Here is a 23375-nt window from a genome sequence, read left to right as displayed (position 1 = left end):
CCCTCCACGCAATCCTAGACGCTAACAGTAGGTAATGAATGAAGCTGGAAGGTCCGGGTGTGGCAATAAACTACCCTTAACACTTGAAGATAATTATCAAGATAAAGTAAACAATTAGCAGATGACCAATTATGAATATTTAAATCTTATAATCAGTTACCGACTGTACTGTAGTTTGAACAGCTCCACTCCAAGCCCCTACCCCGGATCCTGAGTCCTTAAAAATGGTCTAATAAATTTGTGTCTGTTCAAAAATTGCGGGAAATAATACGAATATTTGTCTTATATTCATATTTTATCAAGTGATTGCATATGTTTCGGTTACCATGGTATCCGTACAAGACAACAACGAAGCGGGTTAGTAGAGCTACACATACTACTGTAGAGTTTCTTTCTGTTTTCTGATTTATTCCCATTTTATAATACCACCCCCCCCCACCCCTACACCTCACAACACAACACAAATAGTATTAGATCGGAAAACCTTGAAATGTCAGTAATTAAAATAGCTCCTCTTTCCTTCAATATAATTACCATTCAGAAGAATATACCAGAGTTTATTGGTTTCAAATAAAACCAGACCCGTCTTTCCATTATATCTATAAGCCTACTTGGACCCACACACTTATGTCAGTGACGTATACACTAATCTGGATAAATAATAATTTAAGCAAGTGATTCTTTAAATCCCCTGAAGCTTTCTAAACAACACAGTTAATTTATAAAGAATACCATAATGGATATTTCTAGGTTCTGTATTTTGAGAAAAGATAAGGACGTTGAAACATAATGTTATTTTATTTCACCAAAATCATACAAGTAAAGATGAGAGTAGGCAGAGGTATTAAAGGTTTGGGGGAAAAAAATGACAACAATTTGTGGGAAAAAGTATTGTCTGAATCTGAATAAACGATAAATACCTCACTAGTATAAGTAGCAGTCAAGTGATTGAAACAACATATTTAGATATCTTAATAGTTGCAGTGGTATCCAGTTATGTGTGAATATTATATGGATTGGTCAAAGTTATAACCTACTACGTAGCATGCAGCTTTATTTAATATTATTAAAATGTTTACGCATTGACTTAATTTTCAACATAACTTGAATTAAACACTAAGAAAGTATAGAAATCAGCTGCAAATAAGTTTTAGAGTATATATCTGTTCCTATTACTAACTTCCAAATTTCCCACATCACCATCCTGTGCATTTGATCAATTTGCAAAGTACCATAGAAATGGTTACATTTAGTTTGATTAGTAATTACATGAAACAAGACCAACAATATAATGTGATATATCTGTTAGTGTTATAATGATGTAAAGAAGACCCACGTCTCACACCATCAGAAACAACTAAAAACCTAAACATAACCAGTTAAAACCAGGGAGCTGGTACAGTAAGATACATAGTCAGTTAAACAGACTGATATACGACTGTTGTTATGTGTTATGATAAACAATTACACAGACATTACAAGAACAGACCTGTTCAATATGATTTATAACATTCTACGGTTTCATCTCAGAATAAACGTTGATTGTTTTAGATGCAAATTCACAAAATGTGGATATTGATAAAACGGCATGTGTCAAAACGATTGCAATATATAGCAAACCTGTTCAAATGTCAATATTTTAGCTAATCTATGTTTGAAATATCAAACTGACATGGAAATTGTATATATTATAGAACTGATGAGAGTCATTTAGACCATGTTCGCACGCAATATTCCATCCGCTCTTTCCACCCCCACCCCTTGAAAGTAGGAGCGGGAAGGTATCTAAAAATTCTTTCTTTACGACAGAACTTGTAATATTACCAGCAACACGTAAACTTCACAGATATTCTACCACTATATTGATTTATTTACACTTACTGAAAACAGTAATAGGGCAGCATAGCGCAAACAAGCTGACCAGACTTGCATTACTAGGAATAGCTCAATGAAAGGTGATTAAACTCTTTACCTGCCATTGACCGGTTTGTAGATTCAGACGACGATACTCGTCACTGTATGTATCATTCAAAACTGATGGAAAACATAAAAGAGAGATATGTTAATGATAAGTGCATACTTAATCATTGTTGGTCTGGAATGAAATCTTCAACATTATATTCTTGAGATTTATGTTGGCTCTCGATGATAACTTCATATTAGCTGAGTAATCAATCTAGTTGATTCCTTAATTTTGATCTTATTAGTTTGCTATCATTATCATATCAGTAATATAGCTGATCAGTCTACAATCCTTATATCTCAGTCAGATTGCCGATCAGTTTACAATCATTGTCATCTCGGTTTTATAACTGATCAGTTTACAACTATTATCCTCTCAGTTATAAAACCACTCAGGTTAGTATTGTTATCATTTCATTAATATATCTGATCAATTATACAATTATCCTAAATTAAAGCATATGCTCCCATTCAAACAGCAACAAGTCTTGGACTAACTTGAGAACCACATCATGATAGTCGAGTATTCGATGCTAATATTAAGAATAATAATCCATGAGACGATGAACTGATCAGAGAACAATCAACATCAGTGACGTCATCATGAATCACGAGGGCCATAATTAAACCCTGTGTCAATAAATTGGAAAAGGAAGAAAACGGGATTTTTGTTTGAATAGCTAAATTAAGTTAAATTATATATTTACAAGATTAAACAAAACATGTTCATAACCAGGTAGCCAGTCTCCATGTAAGAGGACTGTTGGATCTGAGACCATTCCAGATCGGTAAAGGAATACGTTATGAGAGTGTCAGAAAACGAAGTCCAAATATCAAGATAATTTAGTAGCTATTATACACAAATTGTTCAAAAATAGTTACACATTTAATGGAACGAGGCAAACGTGTTGTTCACACTAACAACTTTTGTCCTTGAGATCGATCAATGATGACATCATCAGCAGTGACGTCACTCCACCATTAACAATTAGAATTTCGATGTGTCCTTTATACACAGAACATTAAAAAAGAGGGTACAATGTGTACGAGTCTGAGAAATAATGTTGAGGGTTGGAGATAAAGAGGTTTGTATGTATATGATATTACTCTTAATTAATTTAAATAGTGAATTTAGGTAGAATCTTAGTATAGATGTGTTATTGAACAGAGAAATGAAACATTTGATTGCTCGTGATGTTTGTAAAGCTATCCCGGTTATCAAGATATTCAGCTTTACATTGCAACGAATAAGTGACGTCATCAAATATCATGAAAACCAATAATTTAAATATTGATAAAAGTAAAAGAATAAATATATTTGGAATGACTTTATTGAGTTAATTTATAGAGCTACAAGACTAGACAAATTATCATTATAATCACGTGATCACAATTCCGATGTCCTGAGAGTATGTCAGTTGTATAAACTAAGGGTTATATGTCTTGTTTACAGCCACTTTCTTAGGTATGTTTGTTTTTCAACTGTTTCAAGACTAAATGCATCAATATTCCTACTTGTCCCTTATATGGAGGAGGAATGTAAGTATAATCTTACATTGTCTAATTATGACTTGACATGCACAATTGTAACATTGAACAATAACACTGTCCATATTTCTAAGAAGTTGCAAGAAACCTACATTAAAGTCTATTATCGACAGAAGTGTTAATTTTATTAACTCACTTAAACGACTACTATGATTCCTATAACGTCTAAAACGTTAGACCACTGTAGACAAGATGGTGAACCATACAGTTGAACTTTTTGAAAAAAAAAAAAAAAAAAAACGTTTCTCATCTTTTCTTGTATTTAGGCGTTGATCGATAAATAAAACTACTTGTATTGTATCTGAATCCCTCTCTTAACTACTACTTGCAAGATTAGTGGATACTCTAATATTTAATTTTTCTTTATGTCAGTTTAGCATCTCAGCGAAAATCTAACAAAAATATTAAGTTAAAACTTCGACAGATAACACGCGTTATATGGAATAAAATATATATCGTTACCTCATTAAGTATATAATACCGATGTAAAACTGTTCCGAATCGATACACAATATGTATATTGATACCTTGAAAATTAAACTAGTATGCTACTCATCTAATAGCATGAAGCCTGTTTTATGCACATATCGCTTTGTATGCAGATTTACAGACCAAAAATTTTAAATTATATATTTTCTTTGATAGTTTAATGTTATTAAAGGGTGTGATGCGATGTCCCCGGAAGCTGCAGAATTTTTAGATAGGGTTGTCAGGAAGAAGCTTAACTTTAAAATTGTACGTAACGTTTCTTAGAACTCAAGCGGGGTCGAGAGGCTTTCTCTGGAATATATTTCAAAACAGATGTAATAAATAAATTATAGTTATCTATAATGTATTCCAAGCAGGTTGGTGGGGATCCGCTGGACTTAAGCTGCACCCTTTGAAGATATTTTGTTCTCTTGAAGAAATTTAGAAACACAGAAATCTATCTAAGAGAAGAACTCAATTTTCTGCGGATAGCTGCTTCATTTTATGAGCCAAATAGTAACCAAACCTGGAGAAATGTAGACGTAAGGGAGTAAAATACAGACCGATTCTGTTCTCGTAAGTGTTTAAATAAAAACATAAATGGTTTTGAATTCACATATAGTTCTCATACTTTCTCTCAAATCATTACCCACATTTTATATCTACTGTTATTTTTTTCAAGACAAATCATGCATGGATGTTTATGTTCGCCAATAAATGTAGATTGCACTCTTTTCAAGCGCCGATCAAGGGGGTGGTGGGGTGTCTCCCTCATCACCCCACCCCACCACCACCACGTATTTCAAGCTAACTTAGAATAGTTAAAACACAATGTTGCGTTTAGACCTAGATATTGGAGATAAGTCAAGTCAAGTCATATACGTCTAACTATGCCTCAGAAGGTATCGTTTGAAGTCCAAGCTTCCCCCTTTTTCTGGTGATAGACCACAAAGTCCCCCTCCCTCCTCCCTATATATGATGTCGGCTTTGACGACCCTCTGTTCCGGTACAAAACTGCAGAACGAGTGTCTTATATATGTCTTTATAAAGTATTTATGCTAATGTTTATTTCGAGTACATCCAGTACCAACAGTTCCGATACATATTTGGTCTCTGTTTTGTTTTCGCTTATTTCTTAATACACTTTGCAGCAATTTCAGAGAAACAAGAACTTCGTTTGCAAACTTGGAAAACAATTAAGCTAAGCTTCGCGACTTATTCTGCAATTCAGATTGAAAGAATGGTTTAAGCGGAGGTGTGCGTGCGTGCGTGGCGGCGTGTGTGTGTTACGAAGGGGGGGGGGGTTGACAGACTCGGAGGGGCACAAAATTACTTCATAACCGTACACAATCATTGTCGCCCAAAGTGTATGATACCACTACTTTTAGAAAGTGATTTTAAGCATCAATTGATGTGATGGCTATTCACAAAAAACATCTTATAGGGCAGTGATCTCGAAGGAGCGAAATGAAAGGAACATGACTTATCTCTTAAATCAACCAAGCTTAGCAATATTTATTGTTGTTACATTTACATTATTCAGTTCGTTGTTTACTATCACAAGACTCTGTTCAGGGTGTCTCATTCATATAAAATAGCAATCATGCGTTGCTGATTCATTACTCTCTTGTATGTGAATCAACAACAATCAACAAGTCAAAAGAAATTCACATAGTTGGTAAAGCCTTAATTAAATGTAAGAAATTGTAAGTGTGTCCATTATGATGTCCTTGTGACAATACCTTTCACATTTCTTGATTTCAAGGATGTTGGAATGGATCCAACCGGAATAGTGTCTGGCAGAAAGTACCTTCCAAACCTATGGAGAGAAGTAGAGTGATCACCGTGTAAGATGTAGAAGACGTAAAGGAATGTCCTCCTAGTCAGGTGCATTGTTTACTAAATCAATGAAGATAAACAAAGTAAACAACAAATAACAAGGAAATAAATCACATCTACTTGATTATTCTAATCAGAACTAATTATAATCACAAGTCTTGTGTTTCAACGATTCCAAGAAAATAAATTAGAATGGATATAGCAATGTAGATAATAATGATGATAGTTGGAACTGCTGTATGTAAATTGTACGTGATTGATAGTCATATGCGTAGGAGCCCGATTTGATTAAGGGTTGGGGGGGGTGTAGGGGGCTGGGGGCTTTTACGACTTGCCCGAAAATATAACCAACATTTTTCGCGCTGTCAACATGTAAATGTGCCTATCATATAGGCCTGCATCGGTTAGTACATCGGATGCCATCGTGTACCGTACGGTCCGTGAAAGTTGTGCAGAATACAGCGGGATGCTGATGTAAATAAACAACGAAATGTCTTATGCAGTTTGAGAAAAAGCATGGAGGGCCAATTATGTGAAAACTCTCATTTACATCAGTATAATGGCAAATTATTCGGGCAGCTTCGAACTTTCTATTAATAAGATGTTTGTTTAAGCTATTGATCTCGTTTAGCTACATCATTGCAATTATTTTTCTTTCAGTAGGTGCCAGAAAAAAAAAACCTCATCATATTGCCCGAATTTTCACCCAACAAATGGTTGAGGGAAGGGGGCTGCGCCTATGTTGATAGTAATTGTAATATGTAGCCTATAGCTCTCCACATTATCAGAATTGTTTCTCAATCTCCAAATATTTAAGATGCTACACATTAAATGTTCAACTTAATGGCTGTATGACAAATCTACAAACACATGCACTGAAACGGAGAAAGAATGGAAAGGAGAGGAGTAGGAGGGTCGATGGCATAGCAACATTCGTTACTGGGCGCAACGACTGGTCCTCCCTGGTTATATTTCAGTAAAAAGAACATAAAATGTTACCATGACATGAAATATGCAGATATACCAAAGTTATCTAAGTCTTTATTCAATATTAACCTTCAATAATTTTATCACATTGTACGAGTTGTTATTTCGTCATTAATCCAAATCCAATTTTTCAAAATTATAACATTATATGTGGAGTCGATACACTCTAAAAACAACCTGGTGAAAATTCCCTGGTTAACAATTTGCTCACATTATCCTGGTTATTGGCTACGTGAGTTAACATCCTGGTTACGATCCATCCGTCCTGGCGTAAACTTTATCTTAACATAACCCTGGTGAAAATATATTATTTGCATATTACAATCCTCGCCTCTGATTGGTTGGTAGTCGCGACTGAAGACGTTCGATCTAGCAGCTTTCTACGACGACAAACGTAAGCAGGAGAAACATTCAAATACAACGAAGAAATGTGCAAATAACCATCTAATTATTGCAGATGACGAAGTCAAATATTTGCTAGACCAATGGGGTATGAGTAACCTTAAATCAGTGTTTAAATGTAAAGGTGAAATACCGGGATCATGACGATTTTGTCATTTCTGTGATACAGTCAGTACGCGCGATATTGAAGTAGGCTATCAACTAACGTTAGCACTTACGTTGTTAGGCTAGGTCAGATTCATTCACTGATGTAGTAAATACACTGTACTGGCTATGAGATAGTATAGGCTTGAATTTGTATAGTAAGTACCTTCACTTCAGGACCTGGCCTAAGTCTGGACCTAAGTAAATATATTCCTACTGTGTGTCATACTCAAACCAGAACCCCAATCAACGGCCGCTTCTAGTGACTACTTCTACCAAATTCGTGTAATTGTGGTGAACGGTAGCTTCTGAGGACACACCTAATCAAAGCCACACATTAAAAAGTGAAATTATGCATAGACCGTTGTGCTCTTGGGTCAGTACACTTTAGTCTTAGACTAGTCTTAGACTTGCCTTCGCTTTTAAAATACTAGGCCTAGGTTATACTACTAGTGGTCTACATGTTCGGGAACTGGCTATTAGTGATTGCCGACAGTGAAAGAAGAGATTGCTTAAAATTGCAAGTGATGCATTTATTGTAGTGGCCTAGACTCTGACTCTGAGTGTAAAACTTACCCAGGCTAGGCTATAACCAGTTAAGCTTTATTTGTAAATTTAAGTTATATATATGGTTAATCTCAATACAGACTATACTACAATGTAAATTAATGGGGGGGGGACACTTGTTTGTGAAACTTAAACAAATTTTCGCTGAAATTAAGTAGGCTAAGCCTATTCATGCAAGGATATAGGTATAGCCTAGGCCCAGTCACAGATAAGTTTTATCCACATGAGAAATGTACAAATGAAACACCACATAACTAGGTCTCAGCTTTGCACTCCTAATGTTATAAGCCTCACACTATAACACAGAAATGAGTTTTATTAAATCTCATGTTGTTCTTTTTCTACAATTATACTCCCCAGAGGGAGGTTTTGAAGCACTGTCAGTGAGGCAGATTATATTTCCATATTATGCACAGCAGATCATGAATTTGGTTTTAAATCTCAATAAACTGAACTGCCCATAGCAGGGACTCCTTATAGCATTGATTTTCTGAATATTAAAAAAGGGACACATTTACAGTAAGGCATATTATGGTTCCATATATCACAGCAGATCATGAAATTGGTGTAAATCTCAACTTAACCGAACTGCCCATAACAGTTTTCCTTATGGCATTGATTTTCTGAACATTCAAAAAGGGACACATATACAGTTTTCATGGGAGAGAATGTTTGTATAGATACAAAATGGTAAGTATATAAACATGGTACAAAACTCAAATAAAGACCGTTAATGTAATTGATTTTGTTTTACTTTGAAACTATTTTCTAACAAAGGTGACCGGCTTCTGTTAGGTGCAGGAATAAATAACTCTTTTTGCTGTTATGTGTTATTGTGTTTGGCAGAAATGGAAGATTTGTACCAATAACTAACAGCCATGACAGAGTACAAGAAACACACAACCTTGAGCCTTCCATTACCGAAAAATCTGTAGGCTGCAGTTTACTTAGCCCTATGATGGTAAGTGTTGTTCAATGTAATTGCAACTGAATACTGTTGAGTATTACTCTATACACAAGTTGAGCAACGACAACTCATACCATCAAGTCAAAAGTCCAACACAAAAATGAGTTGCAAGGTGATTGATACCATGTATAAGTTATGCATGTAGAGGTCAGTTGAGGTCACTGCGATCATTGCAATATATCACTATCTCGATCATACTTCCATACACTTCCTCCTATTAAAGTGTTAAATGGTATCGATTTATCTTTGCACAAGATTGATCTCTTACTCACTGCAAATTGTGGAAGCATAACTTGAAGGCACTGCGAAGTCATCAATTTTATATTAGATGAATTTTCTTGTGATAGTGAAATTCAGTTAAATTAAAGTGCATACATCTTTGAAGTTTCAAAACAGAAAGGCCAAATCAGGACTGTACAACATATAATTGTACACTATTCTAAGCATATCCTACATTCTGCATTGCAGATGTCAAGCCTCTGACTTCTAGTTTTATTTCTCCATGGTATAAACAAAAAGTGTGACCATGGCCTTCAGTAAGTGTCAGTCCTTTTTACAATTGTTGTCATAGAGCAGTGAGATTCCTTGGCTATCTTGGAAAGGGGGGAGGGGAAGATTGGGAGAAGATGTAAACCTTCAGTGAATGTTATTTTACTATATCAAATTTAAACAATTTCACAAATCTTTTGTTGCAGATGAACTTGCCATTTTCTCTTGTCACTCTGTTGTTTTTGGGAATTTCAACATCGAAGGGTGCAAGGGTGCACCCTTGCAATCATTCATACATGTAAAACAAGTAAGTTTTATTTTTTAGACTTATGTTTAATCTACATGGAATTGTGCTAGCTGATAGCCCACTGATTATAGGTAAAGTGGAACCAGTTAAGATCTGTTTGCTTGATAGAGAGCTTTCAGTGCTCCTACCTTCATCTACCATAACATGACAACAAAAGCAATGTTGAACCAGTATCACACCCTTTGGTTTGACTATAGGCTAAGTGCTGTAAATAACACTATTGACTCATTTTGCTCCAAGCGACTATCATGTAATGCACATTTACACATTTGACCTTCGCCTATTATGCAATTGGTATGTCAAGTTCACGAAACAAGCTGTGTGTACTTAAATTTCTATTTTCTTGTTTGTCGAAAAAGATCTGAGGAAACGACCGTGAAGAATCTTTAATCTTTAATTGGCTGCCAACACAGTCTGTTACTGCACTTGCTATAAAAGACAGGCTAATGCAATTTATTCCTTTTCTACTACTAAAACTGATAAAAAATTAAAAGTTTGGCACAAACTAGTAGACTGAAGAAAGCGATTAATCTTCTTTTTCATTCTAGTTCGTTAACACACCATTTAATACTTTCATTGTTTCTTTCCTTTCCCAGATTGGTATACACTGGAAGAGGTGGAAATGAGAAATTGAGAGGCTACCAAGTAACACAGCTTTGCAGTAGTAGAAGGATGTCTTTGGCTTGGATGATCAAGAATGTGATTGTAGCTGTTTTTATGAGAAACAATTTGATGTTTTGCATTTCAATTCAATTCATCTCTCTGTCCACAATTGATAATACCTGTTGGTACAACTTCAATGAAACTTGCATAGAGATGACCTGTGATGAAGAGACATGTGGAAGTGCTCAGGAATTTTATGTCAAAGGTCATTTAGGGGTCGGTTAAGTTAATTGTTTGGAAATGCTTCTTCCTGAGTCCACGGGTGGATATGTGGATGTATGCAAAACGTGATCATAATTATGGTCATTCGGGGTCGGAGTTTCAGAAATTTCATGTGACACTTTGGTCTATTCTTTAACTACTTAACTGTTAGCTCAAAATCTTTTCAAATTAATCTTTCTTGTGATTAATAAGCTTAACTTACCTCTTTCTATTGGAGTTAAAATAATTGCACAAGTATGTGAGGTCCAATATGAGTTTATGACTAAAACATTAATGCTATCATTGGAAGCCTAATCATTGTCTTGCAGATGTTCGGTTTGCCTGTGCAAAGTGGTCAAATGTAATTGTAATTAAATTAAAAATATTAATTAATTTCCAATAAGTAAATAATTCAATTAAGAAAATAAATTTGGTATTAGTCTCCAATTGTTCTCAGACATTTCTAAGGAACACACGAGATGACTGAATGGGAAAATTGCCTCAAAGGTTGTAATAAAAATAGTTTAAGAATTCTGACCAAAGGTGACCACATTTGAATATCTAGCATATTTGGGGCTAATACAACATACCATTAAAGAAAAGAAGCTACTGACACAGGGCTGAATTTTGTCTTAACAAAGGTAATTGGGAGAGAGGCTTCGATCAAGTTTTTCAAGTAACAGGTATAGGGTCCATTTCTTGTTCTGTACTGAAAACTGTTCGAGTGATTTTCAAGTTGTATCCTTGTGCAAAAGTGCTGATCAAGGTCTTGGTATCCCTGTTACATTTCACAGTTGATGTCGAGCAATCAGAACTTCAGCATGTGACGATGGTTATTCTGTAATTATGTCCTCAAAATTTTGATTTCAGTATTGCATTTTTTATAGTTATTTATTGTATAAATATTTGAGTAATTATTTAAACTAAATTGCAACAGTTCACTTAGTACTCAAAATTCAAAAGTAATGAAGATGCAAATAAAGTTAGCTATCAGTAACATTGATAATGTTGTTTCATAATTTATGTTTGCTTTTTCTCAATTTGAATGCATTGCAACTTAAATGGAGAATAAAGTGGCATACCAAATAAAATTAACAAGGAAAGGGGTGATTTAACCAGGAATGAGGTGGAAAATCAGTTTAATATTAACCAGGATAATGGTGACATCAACCAGGAAATTTTTTTTAATTTAACCAGAAAGGGGTGGGACATTCTGTGATATTAACCAGGATAGTATTAGCACCAACTAGGAAAAGTGGTAAATTTGACCAGGAAAGAGGTGAAATATTTCATGATATTAACCAGGATAGTATTAGCATCAACCAGGAAATGTTGGTTAACTTGACCAGGAAAGAGGTGAAATATTTCATGATATCAACCAGGATAGTAATAGCATTAACCAGGAAATGTTGGTTAATATCACCAGGAATGAGGTGAATACCCATTGATATTAACCAGGACAATATTAGCATCAACCAGGAAATGTTGGTTAATATCACCAGGAATGAGGTGAATACCCATTGATATTAACCAGGACAGTGTAAAATTTCACCACGAAATTTAACCAGGCTTTCCTGGTTATATCTACTAGGATTTTGTTAAAATCTCTTTAACCAGGCAACTTGGTGATGATCACCAGGATATATAGGGTAGCATATCAACGCAACCCCTGGTGCAAATTTCACCAGGAACTGGTGAAATTTCACCAGGGTGTTTTTAGAGTGTATGAGTTTCCTTAACCATTAGTCAATCACATTTTCGTATTTAACTATGTTCTCAATGAAGAGCTGCATGTGTCTTAAATATCCGACGTCCTTATCTACTAAGGAATTGTTACAACTTCCTGTACTTTATTAAGAACTACACTAATATGATTTTCGTTGATTCGCAAAAGAAACGTTTTATTCGAATATGGAGGCACAAACACTGAGGGGCAGGGGAGAATGTGACTTTGATTTAACGCTAGAAACCACTTTACTGTTAATTTATCTGAAAACTCTCAACATGAATACTCTGTGCAGTCTTTAAATTACAAAGTAACTGGTAATTTCCATTAACAATTGGAACCCACTTTTCAGAGTAACCAGAAGATGGGAGGACCATGTGCCCATTCAGCCCTCCCCCCCCACGCCCACCCTCTTTCCCGGCTCCGTCGCCCCTGACACGGTTAACGGACGGTTTCATCGCAAACATTTGGAGTGAAGTCTACACATAGTGCCTTTATACTAGTAACTTGACCTACACGTAAATACACCAACAATATATGGATCGTGTTGTGACATGTGGGGGTTTACAATTCTGGTTTTACCTATTTTTCAGCAATCTAGTTGGATTTTGTTGTCATATCTTCCTAAATGTTATTATTGTCTGGCAAAACCATCAAATATCGAACACAAAAAATCTTGCTATGAATTAACCGGACTGGTGGTAGGGTAGAGGGAGGGGTGTGAAACCTTGAACCTTTGTGGTAGCATAAGATTATTCATTATGATTGTTATGAGTTTGGTGAAATACATAACTGCTGTTAAGGAGACATTCGTTACAGTATCACCCTCCCCTTAAAATATGGCGACTCATCAAGCCAAGCAGTATTTCAGTCCGTCTCAACTAAACCAAATGCCGAGACCTTAATACTAAAACCAGTATGTATTCTGTGAAAAGAATATTTTAAAGCCTTCCAAATCAGTGGCGTAGCCAGGATTTTTTTCAGTGGGGGCGCTGGGGGCGTCTTGTTACTACCTAAGCGAAGCGCCACCATTAGTTGGCGCGCAGCGTACCGAAAATGTTTAGCTAAAAAGCCTCCTAGATCGTTGGAATGACACTTCCCAAGCCTTCTAAGCTGCTCTAAAGTTTTCTCAACATCCTTTATTTTGAAATCCCTTGTCTTGATATGGTCATCAAATAGAAAAAAAAAACAGTATGGTAAAGTTACTTTGAAATATCATGACATATCTTTTGTGAGTTTGACAACGGCATTGACATTTTTCGACAAATCTGCAAATTGCGCGTGGAAAATACTTAAAGATCGACTGGGCTTTAAGCCAAGTAACATAGTGAAATGACCGAACTATATGTCAAACTGACATCAAAGATTGCTTCTGAAATATTATTAGGGTGTTAGACCAATTGGCCGGTAGTTCTCAGCGATAGTATTGTCTCCTTTCTTGAAAAATATTTTTTAAGCGGTTTTAGGAGCATTAGGTTACATCCCAGAAGTGAAATCCTGGCCTATGCGCTATGTCACGTCCGGTCTTTCAGCAACTATAGCCAGCGACGTAGCCAGGAATTTGAAAGGGGGATCACATATTGCGATTGATATGAGGGAGGGGTTTAAGGGGAGGGGGTGTCCCCTCCCTTTTCAAATTTGTTTTGAACAATTTAAGGTCCTTAGATGCGATCTGGTGCAATGTTTTGCCAGTTTCATCATTATCATGTGATATCATATTATCAGCAGATTTTGTTTCCTGTTTGAATTCATTTATTTGTTCTTTTACATAATATATCAGAAAGACAAACATAGTGCTCTTTAACAATTGTTTACAGTAGGATGATTCTTGTTTATTGTCCAATATCTGGATTTTTTAAAACATTTGACGAAGTTAACTGATGGACAATATAAACTTTCATATTTTGTAAGACATCCAGATGTGCAGTGGCCTAAAAACAAATATCGTTATCGCAGTGTATTAGCAGTGTAATAGTTATTTATAGGAAGCGCGTATCACGTACGATTGCTAGCTTAGCTTCATAACATGCTGTTCGTGCAACAACTTAGGACGAATTATATAAAGGATGAGAACGAACGTTGATGACGTCGTTGTACATACGGTTCGTGACTCTCCATCGAGTGATGTTACGTTAGCAATATGTATTTAATTACGCAGTGGCCAACTGTAGGCTTGTAATAGGCGTAGGCTAAATGTAGCTAGTTGCATCTGCCAAACTAAATAAATAGCTGCATCAGTAGGCCCGAATGTTACTACGATTATAATCGACTTAACGGAGCTGACGAGTATTCAAGATCAAATGAGTACTGACAAAATACTATGCTAAAAAAGAAAAGAAAAAGTTTTCGACATTGAAAGGGAGGGAGAAGTCGCTCCTCCTGCTCCCCTGGCTACGTCTCTGATTATAACCTACTGCCGGTCCGCGGTCGAAAGGTCGTTCATGAGTTGTCATCATGGAGATTCGAGACCATTCAGACCAATGATATATTTTTCGCAAATGTATTTTTTTTCGAAACCCAAAATCTCAGTGGGAGGGCGACTGGGGGGCGACAAGCTTTCGTGGGTGGGATGGGCTGTCCCCCCCCCCCTTGGCTACGCCACTGCTCCTAATATGTTGTTCACTTCAAATCTAACAGAAGGATAATGTGAATATACAAACCTATTGTCTGTAAGATTCCTTACTACAAGTTGAGTTTGGCTAGCAATATATGAAATTATCAGGATTAACCTGTAACAGAAAGTGCATAAAAAACAATTAATATGTTCAAGTCTAGCTCAATATCGTCCTACTTTATACCTACATTGCACATCTCTATGAAAGACACCACTCCGGCCAAAGGAAAGAAAATATATAGGTTACGTACCTTGTATCTTATTAGCATAATAAACGTATATTTACTGAACTGTTGCTATATATACTTACATGAAAAATGGTTTTATTTACAATCGTTTGTTTTCTATATCTATTCATTGACTGGTTAAAGATGCCCTTTGCAATATTTTATTAATATTTTATATAATGTAAGGGCTATATCAGACATAATAACTCAATGCTTACATGCAGGCAATATAACGGGGAAAGGGGTACCCATTTAGACCCCTCCCAACGACCCAAGTCATATTTGGAGCCCACCCCCACCTCCCCCTCCTTCCCAAAGATAACAATGGGACATCTCACAAAAATCACATTGTATATATTAGTTAATACGCAACTTTAGAACCAAACTGAGCGTGCACGGGAGGGTAGGGTGTGGGGGCTCAGTACAAACCTTTGTTTGATATTTTCAAGTTTGAAAGTAGAAATTGATAACATCATTGTTTGCATGACGGTACAATCTCCCTTCGAAACATGTTCTGTTTACAATACAAGTGTTGTATGGGGTAGATTTCGAACGCTTTCGCTCAATTACATTCAGTAATTCTGCGATACTTGGGGGGATTTTAGTTTTATACTTAAAAAAATATAGTTATCAAATTAGTATCATTTTCTAAATAATTACGAAATTATAATCAAAATAAAATGATTCTTGTTTGGCGGCAAAAAGTACATATTTAAATAATTCCTTTCAAATACTTTTGTTACTTACTGTTCAACGTTATTTCCGAGCTACGCATATTTAGTACAATCTCTTTTATTTCGATTCGGGCTCAGAAGCCAAGTAAAGGAGACAAACCGGGGCGATAACGAAAACAGCTAATTGTATTATGTTGATTTCGGGAACTATATTTAATATCGCAGATTTGATTGGATGCTATTTAGCTTTTATATTTAGAGTTTTCTACTAAGCTCGCACAATGTTTTATACTCAAAGTAAAAATTCAATACGGCTTTTAAATTTCCTATTATTATTGTTAAGCTCATTGTTCGACACGCATAATATTCTTCTCAAAACGAACTTAATCACCCTGTTATTTGTGTTCCTGCTGAACAGTCAAACAAATTCGATCAAATTCAACAGTGAAACACATGATGGTAACGATCCAGCAGTGTCCATTGATTCAAGACGTTTAATACCGTAATGTTCAAGTCCGGAGCTCAACAATGGGAATCATAAAAAAAAAATAATTAAATAAACATAAACTCCCTACTACCTATAATGAAATTGAGAGCTACACAATAATGCGTTATCTAGTCAAACTCCTACTAACGAGAAGTGCAACCTAAATTCAAGAAGAATAACTGAACGTAACAGGAATCAGTCCTTCCTTAATTTGTATTCATAAATTTGTGTTATCTGTAAACCCTCTCTATTCAGGTTTTCTTCGATTGGTCTGCAGGGGAACATGTGGGGATACATTAAACAACCAATGAGAGCAATTTTGCTCATTTAAAGTAAAACTTACAAAGAATAACCAAAAATTATGAACGCAACGTATGCAATAACAAGGCCTATGACATAAAAATATGTTATTTGGGGGATTTGCCCCAAAGGATGATTCGTATTCACTGCTGTACACCTACTGACCTACTTAATGTATGTTTCCATGGTTACTTTGACACGTTCACTGACAATGGGCACGTGGTTCGTTTACCTTTTTCTTTTCATTAGGTTGAACTGGTTCGTGTCATCTATTATTATGCTAATTAGATATTTACTAAAGTTCCAGGTGTGGCATTCTTACCATTGGCTTGCTTTAGAACATAAATTGTTTGAATAAATCGTCTGTATAATGTAAGCGCTGTATATATTTGTACAGAAAACTATTGTAGAAGTAGAATAGAATAGGCCGACTGTATGTACTAACACGATGATGATGTTATCGGGTATAAACATGGAATGGATTTGATGGGCTCTCTAAAAACAGACATATGCACCTCTCTGAAGGGGAGGGCGAAGGGGAGGGCCAGTGGCGGGAACAGGTATAGGGTTGTCTGAAGGGTGGAGGAGGTTAGACTCAGGGGCGTAGGAAGCGGGGGGGGGCGACAGCCCCACCCCCAACACCTGAAAACACTGTTTAGTACTGCGATTATTGGGAATCACTATCTCCACCGGAAATTCGCTAGCGTTTGAGCAGATCGACCCTCGTCCAGACCAATGTGCTGCATGTTTAGGTTGTGCTAGCTTATACGCTACAGTGTGTACATAACACCGTTTGTTTTGTTCATGTACTGTAGGTCAGGCATACATACTGACATATACATACACCATCGCAGCTACTCCGTAGTTCATGCATATCACGTATATCACGTACACGCCTGGCAACTGCACGCAACATGAGTAAAGTATATCAGGAAATATGAGAAAATTTTATTATAACTTCAGACATTTGTAGCACATCTGATGGCCTCTAATTGTTCAAAAATGTTTCAAAGGGGGAGGGGTAAAGTATATCAGGAAATATGAGAAAATTTTATTATAACTTCAGACATTTGTAGCACATCTGATGGCCTCTAATTGTTCAAAAATGTTTCAAAGGGGGAGGGGTGACCCTCCCCTTTGGAAATTTTTAAGACCCCTCCCCCATGACGGCGATCACAATCCATCATGCATCAGCCCCCCCCCCCCTGACAAAAAAATACCTTCCTACACCAGTGGTTAGACCAAAATTAGTGAAGAGGATACTGAACACGGGGATTGGGATAGAGCATTGACACTCTAAAAAGTGAATAATCATAGATCTGTATTACATTTTTTTGATGATTCGACCAAGCAATACTGCTAATGTTTAAGATGTTTCAGTGATACATTTTCGGTGGTTACAGTTATTCCTGGAATGGCATTGAGAATATGACATGCTGAATAATTTTCAACTATATGGTATTTTATTGATGGTATTACTGAATAGTTGTATCCCTTTTTCATTGAGAGTCGGGTGAGGCGGGATTGGGCGACTTAAATATTTGTTTCATTGCTTTAGTAACACGTCATACACTGTGGACATATCAACTGATTACATAATGGTGATTGTGTAAAGATGGAAATGGGAAACTTGTTATGAGGTTGGTCTAAATGAACTAATGGATGTGAGAGGAGTAGCGATATATTAAACTGAATATATTCGTTGGGTAACCAATTGACTCTGAGGAAAATAAATATATTAAAGTATTAGCGAGGTTTACGTCTATATCTATAAAACTACAATATATTCTTAACAGGCCTATGTAAAGAAAACAATGGACACGAAGAAACAAAGAAAACACAAGTAATTGATAATGAAGCTGGAGATAATAAAGACAAACCACTCGGTGACAGGAACAAAGGGGATGATGATAAGGTTAGGGTAGGAGGGGGTAAAAAAGCATTTGAAAAGGGAAACTGCGAAAAACAAAGAGTGTAATGACAGTTATCTGAAGGGGGCAGGTAGAGTTACAATGGATTTGTAAATGTGAGGTGTCGGGAATGTATTTAGTAAAACCGGTATTCGAATGGGCTATAAGTGAGGGGTTGGGGTGGGGTGTGGGAGGGGATTCAATTACACTAAATTGTAAAGGATAAAGCAGGGATGTCATGATCTAATCAAGTATGAAGTGATATTTATACGAGGAATATTAAAATATTAAACAGTTTATGTTCAAAGTTATGAAATATAAAAAAAGCTATATATGTTTGAGGTTTCAGCTTGAGAAGTCACATTTATTACTTGCAAACTCAAAACCCCTAGTTTAAAATGTTTTTTAAACTCTTTAGATTTATTTAACTCTAACTACCTTACAAAAATAGCCTTTTGTTTCATCCTTAAACACTTTCCTGTCATTCTAAAACCTTATTTTTAATTAATTTTAACATTACATTAAACAAAGAACGTTTGAACAAACCCCATCAACCCCTACCCCTCTCTTACCAACACTCTCTTAAAATATTCCCTATTTATCCATTATACTTTGTTTTATTTGTCATAACATCCTACAAAATTCCTTTCACGATGACCTAATTATTAAAATAAATTCAACTAAACTAACTAAATAACATCCTTGACATAAAAATACAGCAGACTTTACATTCGCTAGTGTTAGTTTAATATTGATAACTTTTATAAATATATTAATTCCTGTTTAACTGTAATGATGATTCTAACATCTACACCAGAATACTTACTCCAGCTCCTTCAAGCTTGTACACTGTGAGGAGTAAGACAAGATGGCCGCTAACTCTTCATTAGTTAGTCTTCGGTTGTAGTCATAGATCTCCAGCTTCTGGAGAGAACTCAGGATAGAGAGAGAGAGACCAGACTGCAGGATAAGGTTCAGACCAGACTCATCAACTCTAGGAGAGCAGAGGTATAGCCACACACAGGAGATAGGAATCTAGAATGAAAGAATAGAGTTACTGAGTAATAGAGTAGATCGAGATCAAAAGATTGGATTTGGTTAGGATTAGAATAATTATAATAAAATTAAAATAACGAAATGAAGATAAAGGAAATAAAGCGATAAACTAAGACATTTAGGTCGTGTTTATTTGTAAGAAGGAACCAGTTATTGGAACGGAAATAAGGGGCTGATTTTAAGAGGAGACAAATATTAACAGGAATAATAAGATTAGATTAGACAAAAATAAAGTGGCAATGTAGGATTTAAGGGTTAGTTTTATTGTTTTACAATTTCCTTATTAGTTAAAGTTTATATGGCTAGAAAGGTTTAATAAAATAAGACTGTGAGGCTACATTTTTTTTATTAGTTAATCGGAAACGAATCCCAATGACTGCTTGAGAATTTTATAAGAAATGGGTAAATAATAATTGAGATTATCTATCTTTTGCAGAACACAATTGATCAAATTTATTTGTATTTTTATTTAGAACTTTTAGAAGAAAATGTAATTCAATGTTATAGGAATTAGGCAAAGGAAACTTCTACTCTAACTAATACCAGGTTTTTTTCAAGTTTAAGGAGATTTGGAAGAATTATATTTAAATCAATAGGTTGTTTCTTATAATTAAAACGCAATTTAGAGAAGCAGATGTACGGTAGATCAAATTCAAGTTTCAAGAGAGAAGGTTGACGAAGCTTAAACTCAAAATTGAATATACAAATTATTTAATTGTTGATCCAAACCCGACTATTCTGCTTGAATTATAATTATTTCTAATTAATACGATTTGTTTAAATGATGATGTTCATCTGTGTTTAGTTATCAATTCATTCCTAAGTTACGGTTTGAGTTTGACATAACTTGCAGTGGATTTTTTGTCGAAATGAAGCTTTGTTCTTTCTTTGTGTTTGTAGATATTCCTAAATTGGGTATTGCTTATAATCTTAACTTTCTAAACTGTATCGTTTCTTCCAATTAAATAGTACCATCCGCTTTTTACACTTTTTTGACAATTAATATTGTTATCCCGAAACACTTCATATCCTTGAGGGTTTAATTATACTAATTCATTATTACTTTTAAGTTTAATCAGTTTAATTGGATCTTCATTGAAACATCTTCTGTCACTATGGAGTTCTTCGGGTGTGAACAGTTAGCGGAACATTTAACGTTAGAGCTACGGCTCTGGCAAACTTCTGCTATTGAGTGTTGCGGCAGGGTAAAATAAGTGTCGCACTTCCAATTTCAAAAACATTTAACTTTTTAAATATCATGTAGCCATAAATCTGTTGGCTTGGAAATGATGAACAGTTTTTATAGTTATGTGGGCAAATTAAGACAAACCCAGGTGTGAATAGAACACCACGATCTAGTTGCTGCTGGAAAGACATGGACGAAAAATTCCTTTTTTTATAAATATGTATTGCATTTGATTATTATTATACTTAATTGGAAAACTGTTTTATAGATGCTCAAAGCTCTAGGCCCTATACAGTATTTAACAAAATTATATATCACAATAAGTGTCAGGTATATTGGCAGGAGTTAGGTTATTCAACTTATAATCAGTTATTAAATAACATTATTTTAGCCTGCTCGGTAAAAAGCTGCAGGTTTCTCACACAAGTGGCTCATTTTTCAGACCTGGTAGACTTAGTAAGTTATGTGATTACAATAATAAGTGTAGAATGTTATAGATTGACTTGTATTCACGCCTATAAGGCTATATTATGTACGAGTAAAATCGAGTTGAACAAATTTCTTTGATTACATTTTGTTGAAGGGATAAAAAAATTCCAAAGTTTGTCTATGGATACTTTTTGTTAGCTAGAATGAAGTAATTGTTTTCGAAGTAAAGGATAGGCATCAGCTCACCTAGAATGTTAATCGCTGGTTTTATTCTTCGCTTAATTTAAGATCACTAAAGAAGACTCAGTGTCTCGATTGTATTTTTTCAAGTCCTTTATATTTAAGATATGCTTTAACTTGGATTTTGTTGATAATCAGTCAACTATAGGCTAAGATAGATTAAGATTCATATTATTTATTAGTAAGATTTGCTAAGCATGTCCTCTTGCTAAAAGTAGTAATTCTAGCTTTTCGCGGGTGATTTTTGAGATTTTTAAAATAGCCTAACTGTATCACTAGTCTAACCTATAACCTACGTATAAGTTTGGCCTGGCCTTTGTACACATCCTAGTCTATGCCTCTATACCATACCGTCAATTTATCTCTCTGATCAATAATTACTGTTTTAACTATTCACAGCGGTTCCTCTCCATTAAACAATCCCATTTTAATAACCACTGAACAAGTCAATGGTAACAAACAACCTCCACGATTATACAACGTACTCTGAAACTCCATGCACTGATATAACACTAAACCATTCATTGTCAGTGATACTGATATATACTAGATGTGAACATGTATTCAATAGCATGAGTCACCGATATTGATGGTGTTTTCCAGCTGTTCGCTGGTGATGTTTGAGATTTGTAACATACATTTTGGCGCAAATAGAAATAAATGTACGTAACGTTATACATGCCCGGTGAAAACAGACAGTTTAAAAACTGACGTCCATTGGGTATGTAGTAAGGAAGGGTTCGAGGAAGTAAATAATACAACACAACCTATATCAAGTAGATCAATCTATCATTGACATTTCTCCCTAAGCGATAGGGTGGTAGTCCCCGTACACCCCCTCCCCACCACCGGTTAAAATGTGGGCAAAAAAGCATTTTATGTACTCATTCACCCACCTTATGATCTGTTAGTGGATGCATACACAAACAATTAACACAAAAGCTTTAATACCGTCTGTTTCAAATGATTTGAAGGAGTACATGTTTAATGAATATTAAAACCTACATGGAATAACATAAATTGAACATCCTTGTTCCGTCACACACATCTTGCAGACACATCGTGCAGACAAAACGTGTCAGTGTCAAGTTACATTTTTGTTTTTACAAATAATCACTTGATCATAATGACGTACTGGAATAAATGTAACTACATAGTTGAGAAGTCGACATTTTAAAAGTTTGAATTTGAAACAAAAATAAATCGACGCTTTACATGAAGAGAATTATAGAAGTCAAAATCAATCGGAGAGGTTTTAAATTTTAGAATAAGTAGTTTAATGTTGAGAATTTTGGTTATATTACAGATTGCACTTTTAAGACAAACTTGATTTTCAAGAAAAGGATTTCAATTTTGAAAAAGGGTTGAAATTCTCAGAAATATTCAAAACTTTCGGGATAAAATAATTAACATTTTGATATGAAATTTTCAGTGTTCCATGTGGGTTACAATAATGACAAAATGTGTATTGTTTGCTTAATTGGGATGCCTCCCGACTACTTCCCCAACTCATTCATTTTGTGCTCCCTTCCTACGCCAATCAAGTGATTTGTCACATGTCTACATAGATATGGGGAAGGTTGTAGAACATAAAGGAGGAGGTACATCTTGTGGCTAATTTGTGTATATTTCTGATTAAGTCCATAAGCGGTAAGTTTGCCTCTCCAATCCTGAAAACGGATCGAATCTCCTGTATGGTTTAGTACCCAGTAACGTGGGTTCATATTCCAAAATTCTCCCGATCAATTTAGGAGGGGGAAACGAACCTTAATAGTCATACTATAGATGGCGAAAGTGTTGATGGTGTTGCTGTGGAGTCGCTGAATGCAAGTCCATGTATGGGGTTTTGGGGGTCCTCCGACTGAAACAATTCTGAGGCGTAGTTAGACTATAATATCTGTCTAAACTTAAGGTTGTGCTAAAACATACTAGTGTGAAGTTTGAAAACTGAACTGACCGATGTTAAAATCACTATTGTATGA

At 35.4% G+C, this 23375-nt stretch overlaps 2 protein-coding genes across 4 annotated transcripts in view; both read right to left on the bottom strand.

Moving 5' to 3' along the window:
- Positions 1–23375, bottom strand: part of LOC139970035 (NLR family CARD domain-containing protein 4-like) — a 545770-nt gene that overhangs the window by 18219 nt on the left and 504176 nt on the right. The window lies entirely within an intron of this gene.
- The window catches only part of LOC139970051 (NLR family CARD domain-containing protein 4-like), a 73562-nt gene that overhangs the window by 18219 nt on the left and 31968 nt on the right, over positions 1–23375 (bottom strand). For both annotated transcript variants that reach the window (XM_071975663.1, XM_071975664.1), the window contains exons 4-6: positions 19309–19517; positions 5721–5797; positions 1973–2034 (exon numbers count right to left, since the gene is read on the bottom strand). In XM_071975663.1, the coding sequence (XP_071831764.1) occupies positions 1973–2034; positions 5721–5797; positions 19309–19517 (348 nt within the window). The remainder of the gene's footprint in view (positions 1–1972; positions 2035–5720; positions 5798–19308; positions 19518–23375) is intronic.

Source organism: Apostichopus japonicus, chromosome 7 (assembly GCF_037975245.1).
Source record: "Apostichopus japonicus isolate 1M-3 chromosome 7, ASM3797524v1, whole genome shotgun sequence".
Lineage (NCBI taxonomy): Eukaryota > Metazoa > Echinodermata > Holothuroidea > Aspidochirotida > Stichopodidae > Apostichopus > Apostichopus japonicus.
Note: the sequence above shows the minus strand (reverse complement) of the source record. Positions and strands in the feature narration are given on the sequence as shown.